This window comes from Chanodichthys erythropterus, chromosome 8 (genome assembly GCF_024489055.1).
Source record: "Chanodichthys erythropterus isolate Z2021 chromosome 8, ASM2448905v1, whole genome shotgun sequence".
Taxonomy (NCBI): Eukaryota; Metazoa; Chordata; class Actinopteri; order Cypriniformes; family Xenocyprididae; genus Chanodichthys; species Chanodichthys erythropterus.
The window spans coordinates 38,188,031-38,209,844 of NC_090228.1; the positions used below are offsets into that span (position 1 = coordinate 38,188,031).

The following is a 21,814-nucleotide window of genomic DNA, read 5'->3' on the forward strand; positions in this document are numbered from 1 at the left end:
TAAAATCTTATTTACCTTTGCATTGTATCATCATCATTAGGCATACACAGCAGTCATAAATCATTACAGTTCAAGTCTAATTTATTTGTTGAAACTTGGAAGCCATAGAAAGAACATATTTTATTATTATTTTAAAGATATTTTTGCTTGTTTTAAGGAGAATGCACTTCATTTAGAATAATATTCCCCAAGAGACATGATGTAATGAAAGAATGAAAGTATTATTGGTAGATTCATCAACACAGTTTCATTGATGATCCAATATAAACACCAAACCCAGGATAGAGCGGTTGAGTGAATGTGGTCTGGACTGTGTGGATGAGGCTCATTGTGTCTCCAGAGACGCTGTAGAAGGACAGAGTTCCTGCACTGTGATCCACATACACTCCTATTCTACTGCTGATGGACACTACTGGGAGTTTAGTCTCTATGTCATTGTGACTGAATGAGGAACTGGAGGAAGAGCAAGAAAAACTCCAGGACTGATCATTAGATCCAAATATACACTCATTACCCGATCCCTTCCTGCTGATGCTCTTATATGACACTGACACATACACACCAAACACACCATCACCACTCCTTTCAATCTCCCAGTAACAGCGTCCACACACACTCTCTCTACACAACACCTGAAGATGCACATCAAATCTGTCTGGATGATCAGGATACGGATGAAGCTCTGGGAAAGTGTTAGTAATTACTCTGTTCCTCTCTGACAGACAGAGGCGTTTATTCACTGTGTTCAGATCCAGATTGAGCTGATGGGAATCTGATGGAGATAAAACACATCAGAATCAGGAATTATGAATCTGATCTTTTAATGTATCTGAACTCTTCATGTTCAATATATCATCAGTGTCTCAGTACAGTTTACCAGATATCCTGTAAAAAATCATGTAGATCAATTATAAAACTCTTCTGTCATGTTTTCTTTCTCCTTCTACAGGAAGAACATGAACTCAGTGAGTTTTTCTGCTTGTATCTTAGTGACTTACATTGTAGGAAGTCATTCCTGGTTCTGGGAACAATGTTGGTGAAAGTGACTGTGGAAATCAACAGACATGAAGAGTGTGATTATCATGTCAAGAGAAAAATGATCCCTGCATCCGTTCCTAAGACATTTCTAATATGATCTTCTACATGATATGAGATGATGGAGGATCATTTCTGAGAGCAGATGAATCTCCAGGACTTTACCTCTGTCAGAGATCTTCTTCAGCTCCTCTTTGCAGAAATCCTCCAGTTTGTCTCTCAGCTGACGGACAGATTCTCTCACAACAGCAAAAGAGAAGAGAGAACTGAAGGGATCGTCATTTACGTCTGTAGATTCAGGAGGAGCTGAGAGAGACTGGAAACTCTACAGAAAACAGAAATCAAAGCTCATCACCTCCACACTTCAGCCAATAACCTGCACTACTGTCAGATTTGAGCAGCTCTTGTTGATCTTTAGTAACTCTCCTCAATCCAGCACTTTCACAGCATCAGCTTCATTCTTCTCATGTTCATTATATCATGTTAGAGCTGTAAGATCTAGTGTTTGACACTTACACTATATGTGAACTTTCTAGGAAAACACTTGATGATCAAACATCTGCCAATAACATAAATGTAACAGATCAAGGGCCCTTTCTAGGCACAAGTGAACTAGGTGCTTATCTAGGGTCCCACCAGCTGGAGGGGGCGCCAATGAGTGCCTCAATGCCCCCCGTTACCATGGTAGCATAATCACACTGCACTTTAGCAAACATTCACCACATGCTAAGTATATTTAAGCTCTATATTAGCATAAGAAAGATATGATTTTTTTTAATGTATTAGAAAGACTGTGATCACTAATCCAAATATTTAGTTTTGAAATTATATATTTAAAAAAAAAAAGAATAACAACCACAGTGAAATAATGCAAATTAAAAAAAATAATAATAATTGTCCACACATGAAAGTGATAAATTCACATATAGAAAAAAAATCGAAAGGTCAGTAATATACCAACATCTCTATCACCTGAAACATTTTAAATAATCATATTATCCTGATCAACTGCATCAATCGCCATCTTAGCTGTATAATATCATGTAAATCGGACTCTGAATCATTTGATGCAACTTTGGTGAACATTTGTCAAATTTTCACAATGATGTAAAAAAATCAGAATGATAAATGAGGTCGAAAACTATTGGTGCCGGTAGTCGAGCCTGGCAGCTAAATGTATATTCCAGAAGAGCTCAGAACATATAGATGTATCATAGTATTGAGATTTGTATTGAATTGTGACATGTGTGAATCGTTACATCCCCTTGTTTTCATGGTCAAATTCATCAACATGTTAAAAGGCAAACAGTTACATACAAAATACAAATACAGGTGCATCTCAATAAATTAGAATATCATGAAAAAGTTATTTTTTTCTGTAATTTAATTAAAAAAGTAAAACTTAAATATATTCTAGATTTATTAGACAAACTAAAATATTTACAAACGTTTTTTAATTTTATTTTGATGATTACATCTTGCTGCTCATTAAAATAAATAAAAAAATAAGTATCTCAAACTATTAGAATATTTCATTTCAAGTTCTATTAAATTACCATTCTCAGGGTATAAATACTGGGTTTAGGTCTGTAATCCCAACAGCAGTCATGGGGAAGTCTGATGACTTGACAGTTGTCCAGAAGATGATCATCAAGACCCTCTATAATGAGGGTAAGCCACAGAGGGGCATTGCTGAAAGAGCTGGCTGTTCGCTGTTCTCAGAGTGCTATGCCAAAGCATATTTATGGAAAGTTGACTGGAAGAAAAAGTGTGGTAGGAAAAGGTGTACAAGTGAAAGGAATGACCGCAGGCTTGAGAAGATAGTCAGACAAAGCTGATTTAAGAACTTAGGAGAGCTTCAAAAGGAGTGGACTGAAGCTGGAGTCAGTGCATCAACAGCCGCCGCACACAGACGTCTTCAGGAAATGGGCTACAACTGTCACATTCCACGAAACAAACCACTTCTGAACCAAAGACAACGTCAGAAGAATCTTACCTGGGCTAGGGAGAAAAAGAACTGGACTGTTGCCCAGTGGTCCAAAGTCCTTTTTTCGAGATGAAAGTAAATTTTGCTTTTCATTTGGAAACTGAGTCTGGAGGAAGAGTGGAGAGGCACAGAAACTATGTTGCTTGAAGTCCAGTGTGAAGTTTCCAGTCAGTGATGATTTGGGCTGCCATGTCATCTGCTGGTGTTGGTCCACTGTGTTTTCTGAAGTCCACAGTCAATGCAGCCATCTATCAGGAAATTTTAGAGCACTTCATGCTTCCTTCTGCTGACAAGCTTTATGGAGATGCTGATTTTATTTTCCAACAGGATTTGCCACACTGCCAATGGTACCAAAAGCTGGTTCAATGACCATGGTGCTACTGTGCTTGATTGGCCAGCAAACTCACCAGACCTGAACCCCATAGAGAATCTATGAGAGGAAGATGAGAGACACCAGACCCAACAATGCAGATGACCTGAAGGCCGCTATCAAAGCAACCTGGGCTTCCATTACACCTGAGCAGAGCCACAGACTGATCGCCTCCATGCCACACCAAATTGAGGCAGTAATTCATGCAAAAGGAGGTCCAACTAATTATTGAGTGCATAGAAATGAACATTCTTTTCAGAAGCCTGACATTTCTATTTAGAATATCCTTTTTTTTTTATCTTATGAAGTATTCATTATTTATTGAGATAGTGAATTGGTGGGTTTTTGTTAAATGTGAGCCAAAATCATCACAATTAAAAGAACCAAAGACTTAAAAGTACTTCAATCTGTGTGCATTGAATTTAATTTAATACACTAGTTCCACAATTTGAGTTGAATTACTGAAATAAACAAACTTTTCCACAACATTCTAATTTATTGAGATGCACCTGTATATATAATACAATTTTGTCACGTTTGAAGATCATCTGATGCAACTTTGATAAACAGATCAGATGAGAGTCTGACTGATGATTATATAATAACCGAACACACAGATCAACACTTCAGTCAACGGCTCATTCTGCTCTCATGAAATGTTTCTCTGTGAGTCTCTTGCTCAAGTCCACTATGATCCTGTTCTTCTACATCAGTGGTTCTCAAACCTGTCCTGGGGACCCCCCACCACTGCACATTTTGCATGTCTCCCTCATCTAACACACCTGATTCAAGTCATCAGCTCATTAGTAGAGACTGCAAGAGTTGAATTAGGTGTGTCTGATGAGGGAGACATGCAAAACGTGTAGTGGGGGGGGTCCCCAGGACAGGTTCGAGAACCGTTGTTCTAGATCTCTGTTACCTGCAGGAAATGGATGTGATCCTGTGTGTGTGAAAGCTGCTCCAGCTCAGCGTCTCTCCTCCTCAGATCATTGATCTCCTGCTCCAGTCGCTCCAGTCGTCCTTCAGCTCGACTCACTGCAGTCTTTTCCTGATCTCTGATCCGCTGTGTGGCCTCAGAGCGGCTTCTCTCAATGGAGCGGATGAGCTCAGTGAAGATCCTCTCACTGTCCTCCACTGCTGTCTGTGCAGAGCGCTGTTAGGAAACACATCACAGTCACACAGTGTCTTCAGTGAGTCCTGACTGAGACTTCTCAAACTTCTCTTCTTCTCCAGACTCACCTTATGAGACACCACAGCCTCTCTCAGCTGCTGAAGATCTTTCTCTCTCTGCTGGATCCTCTTCTGGAATGACCTCTGTGTCTTCTTCAGCTGGTGCTAAAGGACAAACCAATAACAGGAGAAACATCACATAAATCATCAGGTAAACAGATATGAATCCAGTATCAGTGAAGTGCTGAGATTGAGGGTTAAAGATCTTTCATGATAAGTTCGCTCATAAGTGCCATCATTATTTCATCAATGTCTAGTTTTATAGGGATAGTTCACCCAGAAATGTAAATTCTTTCATTGTTTACTTATCTTCTTGTCTTTACAAACTTGTTTGTTTTTTTCTCGCAGAACACAAAAGATATTCTGAAGAATGTCTCTGTTTCTAGAGCCCAAATCAAATATGGTGACACGTCAATAACAGCAAACCTCACTGGCTCATGCATGTCACATGACTAAAGGTATTCTAGTAGACACCATATAAAAATTAAGAGACTGCAAATGAGGATAATGGGACCTCTTTAAGTTCATGTTTCTCTGTCCTCTGTGCTGCAGTTGATACAGTGTTGTGGTTTTTATGTTCATCCATCGTACACAGCAAACATATACACTCCTGATCAGTGCGGCAGAAAACCTCAAGGATCTTGTCGTGTTTCGGGCAGATCATCTCCTGCAGTCGTCCAGTGGCATCAGTCAGATTGTGTCTCTTTCCTTTAAACAAACTCTCATGTTGTTCAAGGTGATTCTGACAGTAAGAGTTCAGACACACCAGACAGGACTTGACGGCTTTGCGTTTTCTTCCAGTACAGACGTCACACTGCACATCTCCAGCTCCAGCGTAACAGTCAGCAGAAAGTTTAATCTTCTTCAGTTTCTCCACCACTTCAGCCAGAATGGTGTTTTTAGCTAAAGCAGGTCTTGGACTGAAGGTCTGTCTGCACTGAGGGCAGCTGTAGACTCCCATCTGATCCTCCTGATCCCAGCAGCCTGTAATACAGATCTTACAGTAACTGTGTCCACAGTGAATGGTCACTGGATCCTTCAGGAGATCCAGACACACTGGACACATGAACTCATCCTGAGAAATTCTGGCTTCTGCCATTTTACTGCATGAATACAGAGACACAAACACACAACAGCTCAACTACACTTCAGTTTCAGTTTCACTTTCACTTTCACTGTTTCCTGGTTCTGTGTTTGAGTGACGTACAAATGTCTGCAAGTCTGTACAGGCACAGATCATAAAATGTCCACTAGATGTCAGTCTCAGACAGACACTCCAAGAATATACAGGTGCATCTCAAAAAAATTAGAATATCATGAAAAAGTTTTTTTTTTTTTGTAAATTAATTCAAAAAGTAAAACTTTTATATTCTAGATTTATTAGACAAAGTAAAATATTTCAAGACTTTTTTGTTTTCATTTTGATGAATCAGTATAAAAAAAAAATCAGCATCTTAAATTATTAGAATATTTAATTTCAAGATCTATTAAATTACCATTCTCAGGGTATAAATACTTAGTTTAGGTCAGTAATCCCAACAGCAGACATGGGGAAGTCTGATGACTTGACAGTTGTCCAGAAGACGATCATCAAGACCCTCTACAATGAGGATAAGCCACAGAGGGGCATTGCTGAAAGAGTGCTATGCCAAAGCATATTTATGGAAAGTTGACTGGAAGAAAAAGTGTGGTAGGAAAAGGTGTACAAGTGAAAGGAATGACCGCAGGCTTGAGAAGATAGTCAGACAAAGCTGATTTAAGAACTTAGGAGAGCTTCAAAAGGAGTGGACTGAAGCTGGAGTCAGTGCATCAAGAGTCGCCGCACACAGACGTCTTCAGGAAATGGGCTACAATTGTCACATTCCACGTACCAAGCCACTTCTGAACCAAAGACAACGTCAGAAGCCTCTTACCTGGCCTAAGGAGAAGAAGAACTGGACTGTGGCTCAGTGGTCCAAAGTCCTCTTTTCAGATTGTTTTAGATTTTGATGGTGATATTGCTATTTACCTGTTTAATGTTGTTATTTGCTTGCTTTTAAGTTAAAGGGATAGTTCACCCAAACTATCGCTCATTGAAGTATAAGTGCGAGACATCACTGCCGTTGTCAGAGCGCGATCAGACCTGACGAATCGAGTGATGAATGCAGTTGGACATAGTGGTGTATTAGAAGTAAAAAATTATATAAATACTGTTCGGTTTCTCGCACAAACCAATCGTTTCGTGTCTAAGGATATCAATGTGTCGTCACAAGCCGCAGGGTTTAATTTGGATTTGTCTGTCGTGTTTTATTTACTCTTATAGTCCAAGTTCCCGCTGACTTGCTTTATACCACTGACAGACGGCAGCGGTTGGAGTTAAAAATCATCAATTGTGTTCTACTGAAGAAACAAAGACACCTACATCTTGGATGCGCTGGGGGTAAGCAGATAAACATCAAATTTCAATTTTTGGGTGAACTATCCCTTTAAGGCCATATATGCTGGAATGATTATGAAATTAAGTAACTACAATACTTCCTTTGTTTGTTTTAAGATAAGATGACTAATAATACATTTATAATGCGCTTTTCTGGAACCCAAAGCGCTACAAACAAATGAAATACAAAACTACATTAAATGTAATACAAAGTAGAAACTAAAAACCTAAAATAATCAATACAGTAAAACACAATAGAAAATTACTAACAGTCCATAAAAGCAATTTTAAAGAGATGAGTTTTTAACAGCTTCTTAAAACTGGCTAGTGTGTGAGTATCTCTAACAGCAACGGGAAGCGCATTCCATAACCTGGGTGCAGCAACAGAAAAAGCTCTCTCCCCCATAGATTTTAATCTAGAGGGAGGCTGTTGAAGAGTAAGGGAGTCAGCAGACCGAAGGGAACGAGAAGGCGTGTAACGGGTCACTAGGTCACAAATATAAGAAGGGGCTGTTCCATGTATAGCTTTGTATGTTAATGTGAGAGTTTTAAAAACAATACGTGACTGTACTGGAAGCCAATGCAAACTATGAAGCACACCTGTGATATGCTGACGTGATGGAGTATATGTGAGAACACGAGCTGCTGAATTTTGGATATACTGCAGACGTTTGATAGATTTAGCAGGTAAACCAATGAATAGTGCATTACAATAGTCAATCCTAGAAGTAACAAATGCATGAATAAGCCTTTCAGCGTCAGGTGGAGTGAGGAAAGGCCTAATTCTTGCAATGTTTCTGAGGTGATGGAAAGCAGATTTTGAGATACTCTTAATGTGAGAGTCTAGTGTCAGATGAGTGTCAAAAATCACTCCAAGGTTACGAGCCTGAGCAGATGGAAGTACTACACTGTCATCCATAATCAAATTAAGATTGCTACCCTTCTGAATAACCGCCGGTGTACCAATGAGTAGGACCTCTGTTTTAGAACAATTCAATTTTAGAAAGTTATGGTGCATCCATGTTTTTATTTCCTGCACACACTCTGAAAGAATTGTTGAAGTGAGAGTAGGATCAGATTTGGAGCTGATGTAAATTTGGGTGTCATCAGCGTAAAAGTGATACCCCAAACCATATTTCCTAATAATTTGTCCCAGAGGAAGCATATACACACTAAACAATAAAGGACCCATTACAGATCCCTGAGGAACACCATGACAGACCTGTCCAAGTTCAGATTTGTTGTTTCCCAAGACAACAAACTGGGTACGATCAGTGAGGTAGGATTTAAACCAGTTAAGCACCGTACCAGTGATACCAAGCCATCTCTCTAGCCTATTTATCAGGATAGAATGGCACACTGTATCAAATGCAGCACTAAGGTCTAACAAGACCAGGATGGTGGAGGCTCCAGAGTCGGCTGAAACAAGCAGATCATTCATAACTCGAACCAGGGCTGTCTCTGTACTGTGTCCCTTTCTAAACCCAGTTCTAAAGCAACAGTTGTGAAAGTTAGGTTTTTGAGTTTGATGATTGTAACCATCCACAAAGGTTAACAATAAGGATGAAGAGAGCATGTTGCAACCTAAAGCGGAGGTGAGCCAGACGAAGACTTCAGTGAAGAAGAGGAAGAGTGCTATAAGAAGATGACAGCGTAGGTGACAAAGGAAGGCGATCCGGCTTAGTAAGCAAGAGATACAGAGACTGATACGCCTACAGCAGAAAGATTGGAACATAGACATCAATCAGCAGGCTTTACTTATAACTACAAACTGAGCCTTGATAAAGAACAACCACAAGGTAGTCTTCTACGTCATTCCTGAAGGACTTCAACCTGCCGGCGGGTAAGTATCTTATGGTTTAGACTATATTTGACTTTCCTTACCCTACCTGAATAATCCTAGGGTTAAAAGGTGTACTATAAATGGTCACACTGACTAACAAGATGAAAGTAAATTTTGCATTTTATTTGGAAATCAAGGTCCCAGAATCTGGAGGAAGAGTGGAGAGGCACAGAATCCAACTTGCTTATAGTCCAGTGTGAAGTTTCCACAGTCAGTGATGATTTGGGCTGCCATGTCATCTGCTGGTGTTGGTCCACAGTGTTTCATCCATTCCAGAGTCAACGCAGTTGTCTACCAGGAGATTTTAGAGTACTTTATGCTTCCATCTGCTGACAAGCTTTATGGAGATGCTGATTTCCTTTTCCAGCAGGACTTGCCAATTGCCCGCACTGCCAAAGGTACCAAAAGCTTGTTCAATGACCAGGATGTTACTGTGCTTGATTGGCCAGCAACTCGCCTCTCAAGTGGAAGATGATAGACACCAGACCCAACAATTCAGATGAGCTGAAGGCCACTGTCAAAGAAACCTGGTCTTCCATACCACCTCAGCAGTGCCACAGGCTGATTTCCTCCATGCCACACTGAATTGAGGCAGTAAGTAAAGCAAAAGGAGCCCCTACCAAGTATTGAGTGCATAAACAGTAAATGGACATACTTTTCAGAAGGCCAACAATTCATTAAAAATGTTTTTTTTTTTATTGGTCTTACAAAGTATTCTAATTTGTTTAGAGAGTGAATTGGTGGGTTTTTGTTAAATGTGAGCCAAAATCATCACAATTAAAAGAACCAAAGAAGGACCTGAAGGCAGGAACACACCAAAATGATGCCAACGAACTAGTGGCAATGAAAGCAGACTGCGGGGTTGCCCTGACACACCAAACCGACGCTCGACAGCCAACAGCCAAGTAGCACGTCCGTTCTGCGCCTGCATAAGATGAAATGCCTTTCTGTACCAGCAGGTGGCAGTAGCTGAACAGCCAATCAAAATGATCAGATGGCCCGACGGACTGACGAGCTCCAACACCGATTCAACATGTCGAATCTGCCGAAAAAAGCAGACGAAGACCGACTTCAGCTGACGATGCGGAACACACTGAGAAAACTTAGTACGTCGGCTTGGTGTGTTCCTGCCTTTACGTCTTTAAAACTTGATGGCCACATAAAAAAAAAAAAAAAAATCAACATAATTTTTGCAAATGTTAGTAAACAGATTTTTATTTGTGTATACTGTATGATAAAAAACAATCTGTAAATCATTTTAAACATGTTTTGCTCAGCCATTCAACACTGATGTTTATGTCAGGAGTCACAGTTCACAAACAACTGAAAGACAAAAGGAAAGGAGGCATAAAGTTTGGCATATGCAGAAAAATCACCATACTTGTTAGCCATCTGATTTTTTCATTCCTTTATAGACACTGCCTAATGGAGTATCCAAATCCCAGTTCCTCTCCCACTGCATAGAGAAATTTAAAGGATCCTCAAAAAACACATCTTAATATAGACCTTTTGCAGTTAGTAAACATTGTGAGTTTTTTTTGTGGGCAGAGCTTAGGTGGAGGCAGAACAATTCCCCTGACCACTTCACTAACATTAGCTAGCAAAATTTGTTAGCTTGTTTTTTAACAATGGCAGGAGAAAATCTGATTTTATCCAAATATGTAAGGTCACTCATTGTCTAGGACCACAATTGTTATTTGAAAAACTGACAGACGGAATCTGACTGGCCGACCCGTATATGCTCTCTCAATGAATGGAGAATTACCTCCGGGTGAATGGCCTGACATCTACACCTACCTGATAGAGAAACCAAATGTGTATAGTAAAGAGAAACTGAGAGCGTATAAATCTTTATTTGTACGACTAACAAAGTTTGCTAACTTATGCACTAAAAAAAAGTTAGTGTTATGTGAGAAATCACTTTGTTCCCCAATTTCTGATTAGGTGGGCATGCATGAGAAATCTTTAGACAAGTAACCAAACCATAACCCATACCAACAAAAAACAATAGTTTATTAAACCTTAAATTATACGAAGTGTATGCTGCAAACGCAAGTATTTTTGATGATCGTTTCTGTCCAGTCCACTCGTTTTATTGCATTTAGCCACTGCTGTCATCGTTTTTTTGTCTGGCAGTGGCAGCAGGTATGCGATAAAATTTCAAATCAGAACCTGTACTCCATCGATTCTGGCACCCAACAACACAACAAGAAAGCTCTTTATGTAGCTGTGACTCTGTGCTAGTTTTGTATTGGCCACCTCCAGTTTTCCCTTTTGTCAGAAATTTACAATTAAGGATATTTCTCCTTTCTGCCTTAGGAGCATCTGGATTCAGCAGAGATCTGTTTTGTGTAGTGGCAGCATGTGCCACCAGCTGGACAGATTTTTAATGGATTTTGAATCAGTTGTGCAACATCCTGCGGCCAAAGAGAGACAACTACATTCAGGAAACCTGTGCCTGTGGATCAGCGTGTAGTAATATGCATATGAAGACTGGCCACAAATGTGGAGTTCAGAACCATCTCCCATTTATTTGGGATTGGTCAGTCAACTACTGTCACTATTTCCGGTCATGTTGCCTCTGTACTTGTGAAAAATTTGCTTTCCCTCTACATCAGAACACACTCTGTGCGTGAATTCAGGGTAATTCAGGGTTTCTGTGACTGGTGTGTTTTCCCACAATATGGAGGAGCTACTGATGGGACTTATGCCTGTTTCACACTGGATGTGCAAGCAGTGCGGAGGCAGCGCAGAAGCTGTGCTTATGCAGAGCGGGATTAGCATGCATGTGCTCTGGCAGCGTTTGTCGTACACAGATAAACCGTTGCTTGTGTACTGCAAATACAAATGAGTATCGTCCATTCTGTTATCTGTTATCCTACAAGGCAGCAGTTCCCAAAGTGGGGGGTCGCGAGATGATTTCCAGAAACTTTATTTTTTTTATTTATTTTTTTTTTATATATATATATATATAATGTTAAAAAAGGTTGTAATGCGAGTATAAATTTAGGATAATTAAAATAAACTGGAAATAAAACTTTGTTTGCTCCGATTAATTACGACAGTTAAGTGACGGCGTCAATCACAATTTACAGCACAACAACATGCGCTAGCTGGATGCACATTTGGTGTTTGGCTAAACAGCGATCTGTCTATTTTGAGATCTAAACTTGATCAAAAATGAAACGGTGGTTATTATCATCAAAAGAAAAAGAGAAGGGAGCAGAGATGCCTGCTGATGAGAGAGCGGGATCAGCAAAAAATACAGAGGGCAGAGAAGAGGATGAGCCGCCAAGACTACCCTCCACCACTGGAAGGGCAGCCCGCCAAACCCATGCCCCGCAAATGGACCATCCCTCCTCGAAAGCCAGAAAATACAGAGAGGAATACATAAACTATGGTTTCACATGCATTGTTATAAATCAGGTACAACACCCTCAATGCGTTGTGTGCTCCGAAGTCCTCGCACATGAGAGTCTGAAGCCCGTGAAAATGCAAAGACACCTGAACACCAAACACCCCAGCCTCACAGATAAACCCACTGACTTTTTCCGCAGAAAGAGTTACAGGGACAAAAGAAAGTCCTTATTAAACAAACAACTATCCCCACTAAAGCTCAGAGGGCTTCATATGAGGTCGCATATTTAATTGCACAGACCAAAAAGCCACACAACATTGGAGAAACTTTAATCAAACCAGCAGCAATAGCTATGAGTCACGTCATGCATGGAGATAAACTGGCCGCTGAGTTGGAACAAGTGCCGCTCTCTGATGGGACTGTATCCCGCCGCATTACAGAAATGGCTCAGGATATCAAGTGTCAACTGATTGACAGAGTGAAGAAGAGTGGGAGGTACGCCTTACAACTGGATGAATCCACAGACGTGTCCAGCACCGCTCAACTCCTTGTATTTGTCAGATATATTTTTGAGGGGAAACTAAATGAGGAAATGTTATTTTGTACGCAACTGGAGGGATCATGCACGGGCGAGGACATTTTCAATAAACTGGACAGCAAACTTAAAGATGAAGGACTATCTTGGGGCGAGTGCATATCAGTGTGCACAGATGGAGCTGGGGCAATGCTGGGAAAAAAGAAAGGACTAAAGGCACGAGTCCTCCAAGTTGCACCTCACCTCAATTTCACGCACTGCATCATACACAGAGAAGCCCTTGCGTGCAAAACCCTGAATGCAGAGTTTAAACATGTTCTTGACACTTCTGTGAAGATTGTTAATTACATAAAATCACGTCCACTGAACACACGACTGTTTTCCACTCTCTGTAATGAAATGGGATCAGAGCACAAAGGCCTGCTCCTGCACACAGAAGTCAGGTGGCTGTCGCGAGGAAATGTGCTGAGACGCCTGTACGAGCTGCGGGATGAGGTGCGCATTTTCCTCACAGACCAAAGATCCCCACTTGCTGAGCATCTGTCTGATCCTGACTGGGTGACAAGACTGGCATATTTGTCATGTATTTTTGAAAAACTCAACGGACTTAATGTGTCCCTGCAAGGTGAAAACACAAACATCTTGTACCTTAATGATAAAGTGCAGGCATTTGCGAGAAAGCTGGTTCGTTGGAGAGAGAGAGTGGAAATGGGACGCATAGACATGTTTCCTGAACTGGAAGAATTCATGGAGGAAAATGCACTCAGTGTTAACAGCATCAAGGCGTCTATTACTGCTCACCTTCAGTCCCTTTTGGATCACTTTCATAAGTATTTCCCTGAAGGAGACGCTCCCGACCAATATGACTGGATAAGGTCACTGTAACACGGTTCGTAGATGTGGGAAGAAGGAGGCGGGAACCGGCGAACGTTCAAACAAAGTTTTAATTCCAAAAATAAACAAAGAACAAAACTAAAGTAATGTCCGCGAGGGTCTGCCGGCCACACAAACATAATAAAACATAAAATAAAGTCCAGGCCTGGTCCTCTCTCGTCCTTCACGGTCGTCGCTCCTCCTTTTATGCTCCCGGAGCTCCTCCGTGAGAGACTCAAGGCCGGTGCGCCTCCCAGGTGATGCTCGTTATCACTTGCGTCACCGGCCTCGCGCCGTTCCCTCACGGCTCTCGCCCGCCCTGGTCACCACAGTCACCATTCAGTGTAACCACGGCAAATCATCTGGCGTCAGATATGGAAGATGCGCTGATAGAACTTTCAACCGATCGAACCCTGAGGACGGCATTTGACGGCAAGACGCTGGATGAGTTCTGGGTTTCTGTCGCGCTGGAATATCCACAGTTGTCGAAAGCCGCGTTGGATGTACTCATGCAATTTGGCTCAACGTATTTATGCGAAAAGACATTCTCCGCGCTGACTTACATTAAGAATAAACACAGGTCACGGCTTAACGTGGAAGATGATCTGCGGGTGGCGATCTCCAAAATTGAACCTAGAGTGGACCTGCTTTGCTCCGCGCACAGCGCCCATCCATCACATTAAGCGTTTTTCTGAATACAAAGTTATAGTTGTTCCAAGGCGCCAGCCAACGCTGTACGCGTGTTACAGGCAGCTTAAGTCTTACGTTTTCATCCACCAGGAAAAAAATCGTTAGTTCAGTCACAATCAGAAAGCATTTGTATATCTCTCCTTAGGCACATGGCACAAGATTTGAGTTATCTTTTATGTGTGTAGGACAAACTTACCTTAGAAAAAAATTTCCGAAAGTTCTTACAACAATCTTGTTCCTCTGTGTCATTATCGTTATAGCAGTAGTGTGGATTTGCTATTCTCATAGAATTAGAATAGCCTAACTATTAAAATTTTACAGTTATTATTATAGTTATTGTTCTCAGTGTGAACGTGCCTTATCAGTTCTCCTTTGAAATACTTTAAGATTCATGAAGAGTTCATCACACACTGTTATTTATGCGAAAAGACATTCTCCGCGCTGGCTTTTCTGATTACAAAGTTATAATTGTTCCAAGGCGCCAGCCAACGCTGTACGCGTGTTACAGGCAGATTGATCGTATTCTGTCTGTAAGCATTCCACAGTTATGGGATGTATTTGTTTTTGTCCATAATTTGTTAATAAAATAACCTGGCTTAGAGATTGTGTTCCTTTTTGTTTTAGCTCTGTCAGTCTGTAACCAAATCGCAAATTCTCACAAGCTGTTGGAGGAAAACACAGAGAGGGAGAGGGAGAGGGAGAGAGGGGGAGAGGGGGAGAGGGGGCGGGTCGTCAGCAGTCTAATATTGGGGGTCGCGGTCTGAAAAGTTTGGGAACCCCTGCTACAAGGTGTGGGATATCAATGTGGGTTGCAGGCAAGGTCCATGATGTCAGAGTGTTTGGCACTAGAGGTGTCAGAGTGATGCACTGTTCCCTAATATCAGAGAGAGGTTTGCAGGAGAGGTGCCAGTGGTGATTTTGGGGATGCAGCATATCCACTACTGCCATGGTTGATGAAACCATAGCCTGAAAACCAACAAACAACCCCTGCACAACCCTTTTAACAACTGGCTCAGCAATGCACAGATGAGTGTGGAAAGGGCATTTTGCCTTCTTAATTGCCTTCACAATTTTTTTTAAAGTTAATAGTGAGGAATATGATGAGATTGATGTTCATAAAGAAAACAAGACCCGTGAATGGAATCATCTCCATTCAAACACCACATCAAGAGATGCCTTGTGTTCATGTTTCTCAAATCTGTAGAGGTTTTTTTTTTTTTTTTTGGGCTGGTACTGGCATTTAATTCATATTGTTCATTACATTGCACTTTGTTTGTTAACATGAACTATATTTTTCTATGTGATGCTGCCAATAAATTCATATTGTTCTTTCCAAGAACAGTGTGGATATCATTTGTCAAGACAAAACATCAGCTAATGTCCCAAATATGTTGTATTCAAAAACATATTTGTGACATTAACATATTTTTATTCAAGTGCTTAAAGCACTTTCAATGGTATTAACCTCAGTACACAGAACACAACCACTAAAGTGATAACATGTTGGGGAAAAAAAGTGTTCTCACTTATGTAGCGGTTGTTCCTCTGCGTTGTGTTGAATTTTTGATGGTAAATAAGGATTCTCGAAACAAAGCTGGTTTTTACCATAGATCTTTTAATATCAGTGCCTGTGTGGTGAAACACACAAACAGACAGGCACTGTTATCTGCATCTGCTCTTAATTTGCCTCTCCTCTCTGATGGCATTGAAGCAAAGAGTAACATACACACACTTTACAACACACATACACATAATATAATATATATAATAATAGTATGAGTAATAAAAGTAATAATAATATAAGTCATATAATATAATAATAAATTCACAAACATATCATTCTTATATACCAATAATTCAAAACAGCATTACAGTGATTCTTGTATACCATTTAACATACCTGTGTGGTGAAACACACAAACAGACAGGCACTGTTATCTGCATCTGCTCTTAATTTGCCTGTTAACCACAAATTACATGTTAAGTACCCCAGGTAGTTAACCACAGAACACACAATGAATGCAATTTACAATATATATATAAAATCTATCTCTTAAGGTGTACAAAATACAAAATATATTCAGGCTAAAATATATATTTAGTTTACAAAATATAATTATACATACACGTCTTTTTAATTAAACATATCAATCTATTATTTATCAATTTCTATTTATCTATATATAAATATTCCTTAATTGAGATGTTAGCCGCATAGCCGCTAACATATCCTTCACACACGCGACGCACACACTTTGCCGCCATCTCACGCAATGCACTATTCACCAGTAAAGAGCACTCAAATAAACTACATTTAACAAGTCGATAACACGAACTAATGGTCAAATATAACATCACACAGAACACTTTCTCTTATTTGATCATATAAACATGACGAACACTTATAACACATTTTAACATTTAATGAACGGAGCTTATGAAAATCGTACCTCTCCTCTCTGATGGCATTGAAGCAAAGAGGACGAACTTCCGATTGCGCTGCGTTTTGAACGCCTTACCTACGTATGACGTCAGCCGACGTACATACTATATTTAATAAAAGCACGCAACATTTTCAAAATAAAATGCCCCCAAAACAATTAATAATAAAAAAAAACAATTATATATATATATATATATATATATATATATATAAAAAAAATAACAAAAATGATTTATAATCTGGTGTAACAACATATCCCTGCTACATCCACCCCCACTGTTTTACACCAGATTATGCATTACATACAAAGTCTTGCTAAATTAGCGAAGGATGTCACATTCTCTGAAATCACATTAGATTTGTTCAGTTCATCCATTCAGCATTCAGACTGCGTGTCGCGTTCAGTTACGACAGTCAACACAATGAAACTCTCTCCAAGATGAATCAATGTTTCTATTATTATACTTAATCAAGATACCGGTAATACAATACGCATCAATATTTCTTCACTTTGTGCTTTGAACTTTTCACTGCGGAGCGCTGCCGCTGCGCGCTGATTCCAGAAAGTATTATGAAAAGTTAAAGTCTGCGTCACTTTTCAGTTTTCATCTTACATCTCATCTCAACACTTTTTGAGGATCGTGAGTGAACGTGATCATCTCTTCTTCTTTACTACTTTACAGAAGGAAATAAACATGAATGAAAATCAAAAAATATGTTGAAAGTTGCAGTAGCTTACCGAAATCTGTATCACGTCAGTTCAATCAGTGTTGTAAACAATGTCACATAGGAAAAGCCATTCATTGACCATAAACTTAGTCAGCAACAACAAAAATAAAAACTATTTAAAACAAAACGGATTTGAAACTTTATGTAAGCATAAGTATTATAATATAATATATAATAAAATGGACAAACTGGGTGTGTGTAATCAAAGGCATCGTTTTCATTTTATTCTGGAGACTGAACTCGCGCTCTGCTGCCACACTGGAGCACACTCACCACCTACTGGACAGGGGTGGGAATTACAGTTAAGTTACATCAGCCTCAGTAATCTGTCAAAATGACGGACAGGCTGCAGATTTTTTCCGTCACTGCTAAAAAAAAATTCCATCAATGACGGAAAATTCTCGGTTAACCCGACCTTTGAGATTATCTATTATATACACGCCACACTACCGCCGGTGACACTCCACGAACGCGGTGGCGCGGTTGTCATGCCGACCGTCACAGCCCTAAGTGAGGCATACAGTTTATTAGGTAATTTAGCGCTTTTCTTATTACTTGAAGATCGGATCGGATCGGTATCGGCCGATACTGAATCCCAGGTATCGGGATCGGTATCGGAAGTGAAAAAGGCGGATCGGTGCATCCCTAGTTAATGTACTCATTACACTCGCAAAACATGTATTTAACAAAAACAAGCAGAAAAAAAAAATGAAAGTCTTTTAACTCTTTAACAAACCTATTTGTTGTTCTCAATTGAACAGTTCAAATTTCATGAATTTCATACACTCTCTGAGTTGACATTGACTGTATCAGTCTGTTAACTGGCTTAATCAATCTCCCAAATCTTGACCTAAAGCCATCTTGTAGACCAGAGACTCTTTCATTCCCCTGATCTTGCACACTGGACAATGTCATAGGAATTTCTGCAAGTTGAAGTACACTCATCAACTTCAGAAACACAGTCATCACTTAGAACTGCTGATACAGAAGAATCATCAGACACCAATGAACATACAGATAAAATAGAGTTGGGCAAGTTGTCTGAATTTGCGTTACACACAGGTGCGCCAGACATCTCAGAGTCACATTTCACAACTGTGTCACCAATAGCTTCACTCTCATCAGCATTAGTGCACTCCACAGACTCTATTTGTGTAACATCTGTGGCAGCATCAAGATCTGCAACCCAGCGAGAGGTTCGATCGTCACTCCGAGTTTGATCATCTTCATCACATGACACACAGACAGTGGAATCCTCGACATCATCAACACCATCACTACCATCATTCCAAGATGGCACCGGCAGGAAATTGACAGGCATCAACAGATTACGATGTACGGTTTTGGTACGACCTGTCCCAGGATTTCTTATCTGGTAAGTGTTCAATGCACCCCTTTTTCCCACAACAACATACACAACTTTTTCCCATCGGTCGGCTAACTTATTTTTCCCTCGTTCACCCTTATTCGCAAGGAGTACTCTGTCACCCAACTCAAGAGAATGACCTTTACCCTTTCGATCATAATACTCTGCTTGTTTGGCTTGCTGTCTTTTAGCATGTTCTTGTGTGATTAACATTGCTTCTCGCAAGTCTTTCTCAAGAGACTGTACATACTTGTGAACAATAACGGTCTCATTACTCACCAAGATTACCAGTGGACATCCTGTTCGAAAATGTCATGCTGTTCGGCCGAACATCAAGAAAAATGGTGGAAACCCAGTGGTCTCATGCCTCGTACAATTGTACGCGAAAGTAAGAGTGTTCAGCATCTGTGGCCACTTAACTTTAGATCTCGGAAGCAGTGAACGGATCATATCACCCAGTGTACGGTTAAATCTCTCAGTTTGTCCATTACCCATTGGATGATATGGGGTCGTGTGCGATTTACCCACACCTGACAATCTCAACAACTCGACCATAAGGGAGCTCTCAAAGTTTGCACCCCTGTCGGAATGTATTCGCTGTGGAAACCCATAAATACAGAAAAACTTGTTCCACAGGACACGCGCAACAGCTTCTGCAGTCTGATTTGGGCACACATAAGCACAAGCAAGCTTTGTGAAATGGTCAGTGACCACTAACACATCAACTGTTCTGTTGTTAGAATCCTCCGCTGACCAAAAGTCAATGCAAACCATTTCAAGAGGGGCACTCGTGTGAATTGATACGAGTGGAGCCCTTGCCTCTGGTTCAGGCCTCTTACTCAAAATACACCTCTGACACTCATTGACGTATGTCTTTATGTCTTCCTCCATAGACTCCCAGAAGAAAACCGGATTCTTAGACACTCTGTATAAGACACCCAACCTTAAGGACAAGTTTACCCCATTGGCGTAGTATTTTCACAGTTCTTTTAGACTCGAACACTTTTTCTCTGCGAGATGGACGTCTGCCCCTCTCCACAAAGAACTTCACTCTATCAATTGCAGGATCCTGACTCTGTTTTTCCAGCAATTCATCATGAGTTAGGCTGCGGAGCTCACTCTGCTCTACGTCTACCAAACTCTCTAAATGTTGCACATATGACATGCTTCTAATGGCTGCACCATGCTCCCAGTCACGGTGAGAATGAAGAACAGCTGACAAATCTTGGCGAGACACTTTGCCAGTAAGGGAAGTGCACCCTACATATACATCTCCACCTACATTCACAGGCTCTGACAGCCCATCTACCACTTCACCATCCTCGCGTTCACACGAAAGATGGAACATGTCCTGTACCTGTTCGACAGCAACAGCCTCTGCCTCATGCAGCAAAACATCATAAGGCGTCCGTGTCAATCTGTGCAAAATTCTCGAAGTCGCAAACGGTTTCCTGCTTAATGCATCTGCCACTATATTTTTCGGACCGGGGATATACTGAATATCAAAATCGTAAGGCGCCAGCTTCGCTACCCACTGTTGTTCACATGCATCCAGCTTGGGCTTTGTGAGGATGTACTTGAGTGGGTTATTATCAGTCCACACAGTAAATCGGTGTCCCCGCAGCCAGTGACTGAACTTATCACAAATAGCCCACTTCATCGACAAAAACTCAAGTCTGTGTGCTGGGTACTTCGACTGTGCATGATTCAAAGACTTTGATGCAAAGGCAATAGGCCTTGCCACGGCACATCCCTCCTGAACCTGCGACAAAACGGCCCCGAGCCCACTAGTGGAGGCATCCACAGACAACAGAAACGGCTTCGAAAAATCTGGATGCGCAAGCAAAACTTGACTCACCAAGGCAGACTTCAAACTCTCCAGAGCTGCTCTGCAGTCATCAGTCCAATCTGTTGGAGAAAGTGAACGACTCCTCAGTCGTTTTACACCCCTCCCCACTCTAGGTCTTTTCTGCCCTGTCAACAGCTGAAACAAGGGTTTAGCCAGCATAGAACAATTTTCTATGAAATGCTGGTAGTACACCACCATACCTAAAAAGGATCTGATTTTACTCGCTGATGGCGTAACACAATCACTCTCCATCAAATCCTTCTCAGATATATTCACAATGGCCTCAATTTTCGCTGGATCACTGGCCACCCCCTCTTCAGACACAATATGACCCAGAAATTTTACAGACTTCCTCAAGAACCTACATTTTGAAGGAGACAATTTCAAATTGTGGTCTTTTAGACGCCGGAACACCATCTCCAGCCTTTCCAAGCTCTCCTCTTCTGTCTTACCGAAAACTAATAAATCATCTAAATAACAAAGAAGGTTTAAGAAATTCTGGTCACCAAACACAGTCAACATCATTCTCATAAATGTTGCTGGGCTGTTACAGAGTCCCTGGGGCAAACGATTATATTCATGGAGCCCCAATGGCGATCAGAACGCCGTGAACTTCTTGTCATCTTCGTGCAATGGAATGTTATAGTACCCGGAAGTCAGATCCATAGTAGAAAAGTATGCGTTCCCACCTAGCGCTGCAAGAACATCCGATTGGTGAGGAAGAGGATGAGCATCCTTCACCGTGCGTGCGTTCAACCATCGGAAATCAGTGCATATCCTTAAATCACCATTTTTCTTCCACACTAAAACCAAAGGTGACGCATACTCACTGCTCGACTTCCTAATGATCTCCTTGTCCTCCATTTCATCTAAAGTCTCTTTCAACTTCAAGTAATGAGCAGGAGAAAGACGCCGGTATGGAAGACGAAAGGGCCTATCGTCCGTAACTCTGATACGATGACAAAAACCTTTTGCGTCGCCACAGTCCAAACTGTGCCTGGAAAACACACACTCATTTTTCAATGAGATCTACCAACTTGTTCTTCCAAAAGGGAGACACTTCACAATCCCCGACGTTCAAGTCGCTCAG

The 21,814-nt window shown here is 40.9% G+C and overlaps 2 protein-coding genes across 3 annotated transcripts; one reads left to right on the forward strand and one right to left on the reverse strand.

The window, feature by feature from the left end:
• Window positions 1-236: 236 nt before the first annotated feature.
• Window positions 237-5,721, reverse strand: LOC137024881 (tripartite motif-containing protein 16-like). 2 transcript variants are annotated; one of them, XM_067392823.1, is made up of 6 exons: window positions 5,137-5,721; window positions 4,632-4,715; window positions 4,312-4,545; window positions 1,201-1,360; window positions 999-1,046; window positions 237-772 (listed from the first exon to the last, which is right to left on the reverse strand). In XM_067392823.1, the coding sequence occupies exons 1-6, from the start codon at window positions 5,719-5,721 to the stop codon at window positions 237-239; spliced, it is 1,647 nt and encodes a 548-aa protein (XP_067248924.1). The 2 variants fall into 2 exon arrangements, with proteins under 2 accessions (XP_067248924.1, XP_067248923.1); XM_067392822.1 differs by having other exon boundaries at window positions 999-1,018; window positions 1,146-1,360.
• A 3,392-nt stretch (window positions 5,722-9,113) lies between these two features.
• Window positions 9,114-13,659, forward strand: LOC137025223 (zinc finger BED domain-containing protein 5-like). The gene is made up of 3 exons (XM_067393248.1): window positions 9,114-9,279; window positions 12,090-12,307; window positions 12,439-13,659. The coding sequence occupies exons 1-3, from the start codon at window positions 9,114-9,116 to the stop codon at window positions 13,657-13,659; spliced, it is 1,605 nt and encodes a 534-aa protein (XP_067249349.1).
• Window positions 13,660-21,814: the final 8,155 nt, after the last annotated feature.

Bases quoted from the DNA above. Each gene is read 5' to 3' on its own strand.
- LOC137024881 (XM_067392822.1), bottom strand. From the start codon at position 5,721: ATGGCAGAAGCCAGAATTTCTCAGGATGAGTTCATGTGTCCAGTGTGT. The intron at 1,361-4,311 runs GTAACAGAGATC...TGTTTTCTGTAG, and splicing joins ATCACATCCATTTCCTGCAG to AGTTTCCAGTCTCTCTCAGC. The intron at 1,019-1,145 runs ATGTAGAAGATC...TGTTCCCAGAAC, and splicing joins ATCCTCCATCATCTCATATC to CAGGAATGACTTCCTACAAT.
- LOC137025223 (XM_067393248.1), top strand. From the start codon at position 9,114: ATGTCATCTGCTGGTGTTGGTCCACAGTGTTTCATCCATTCCAGAGTC. The intron at 9,280-12,089 runs GTACCAAAAGCT...TATCATCAAAAG, and splicing joins AATTGCCCGCACTGCCAAAG to AAAAAGAGAAGGGAGCAGAG. The intron at 12,308-12,438 runs GTACAACACCCT...CTTTTTCCGCAG, and splicing joins CATGCATTGTTATAAATCAG to AAAGAGTTACAGGGACAAAA.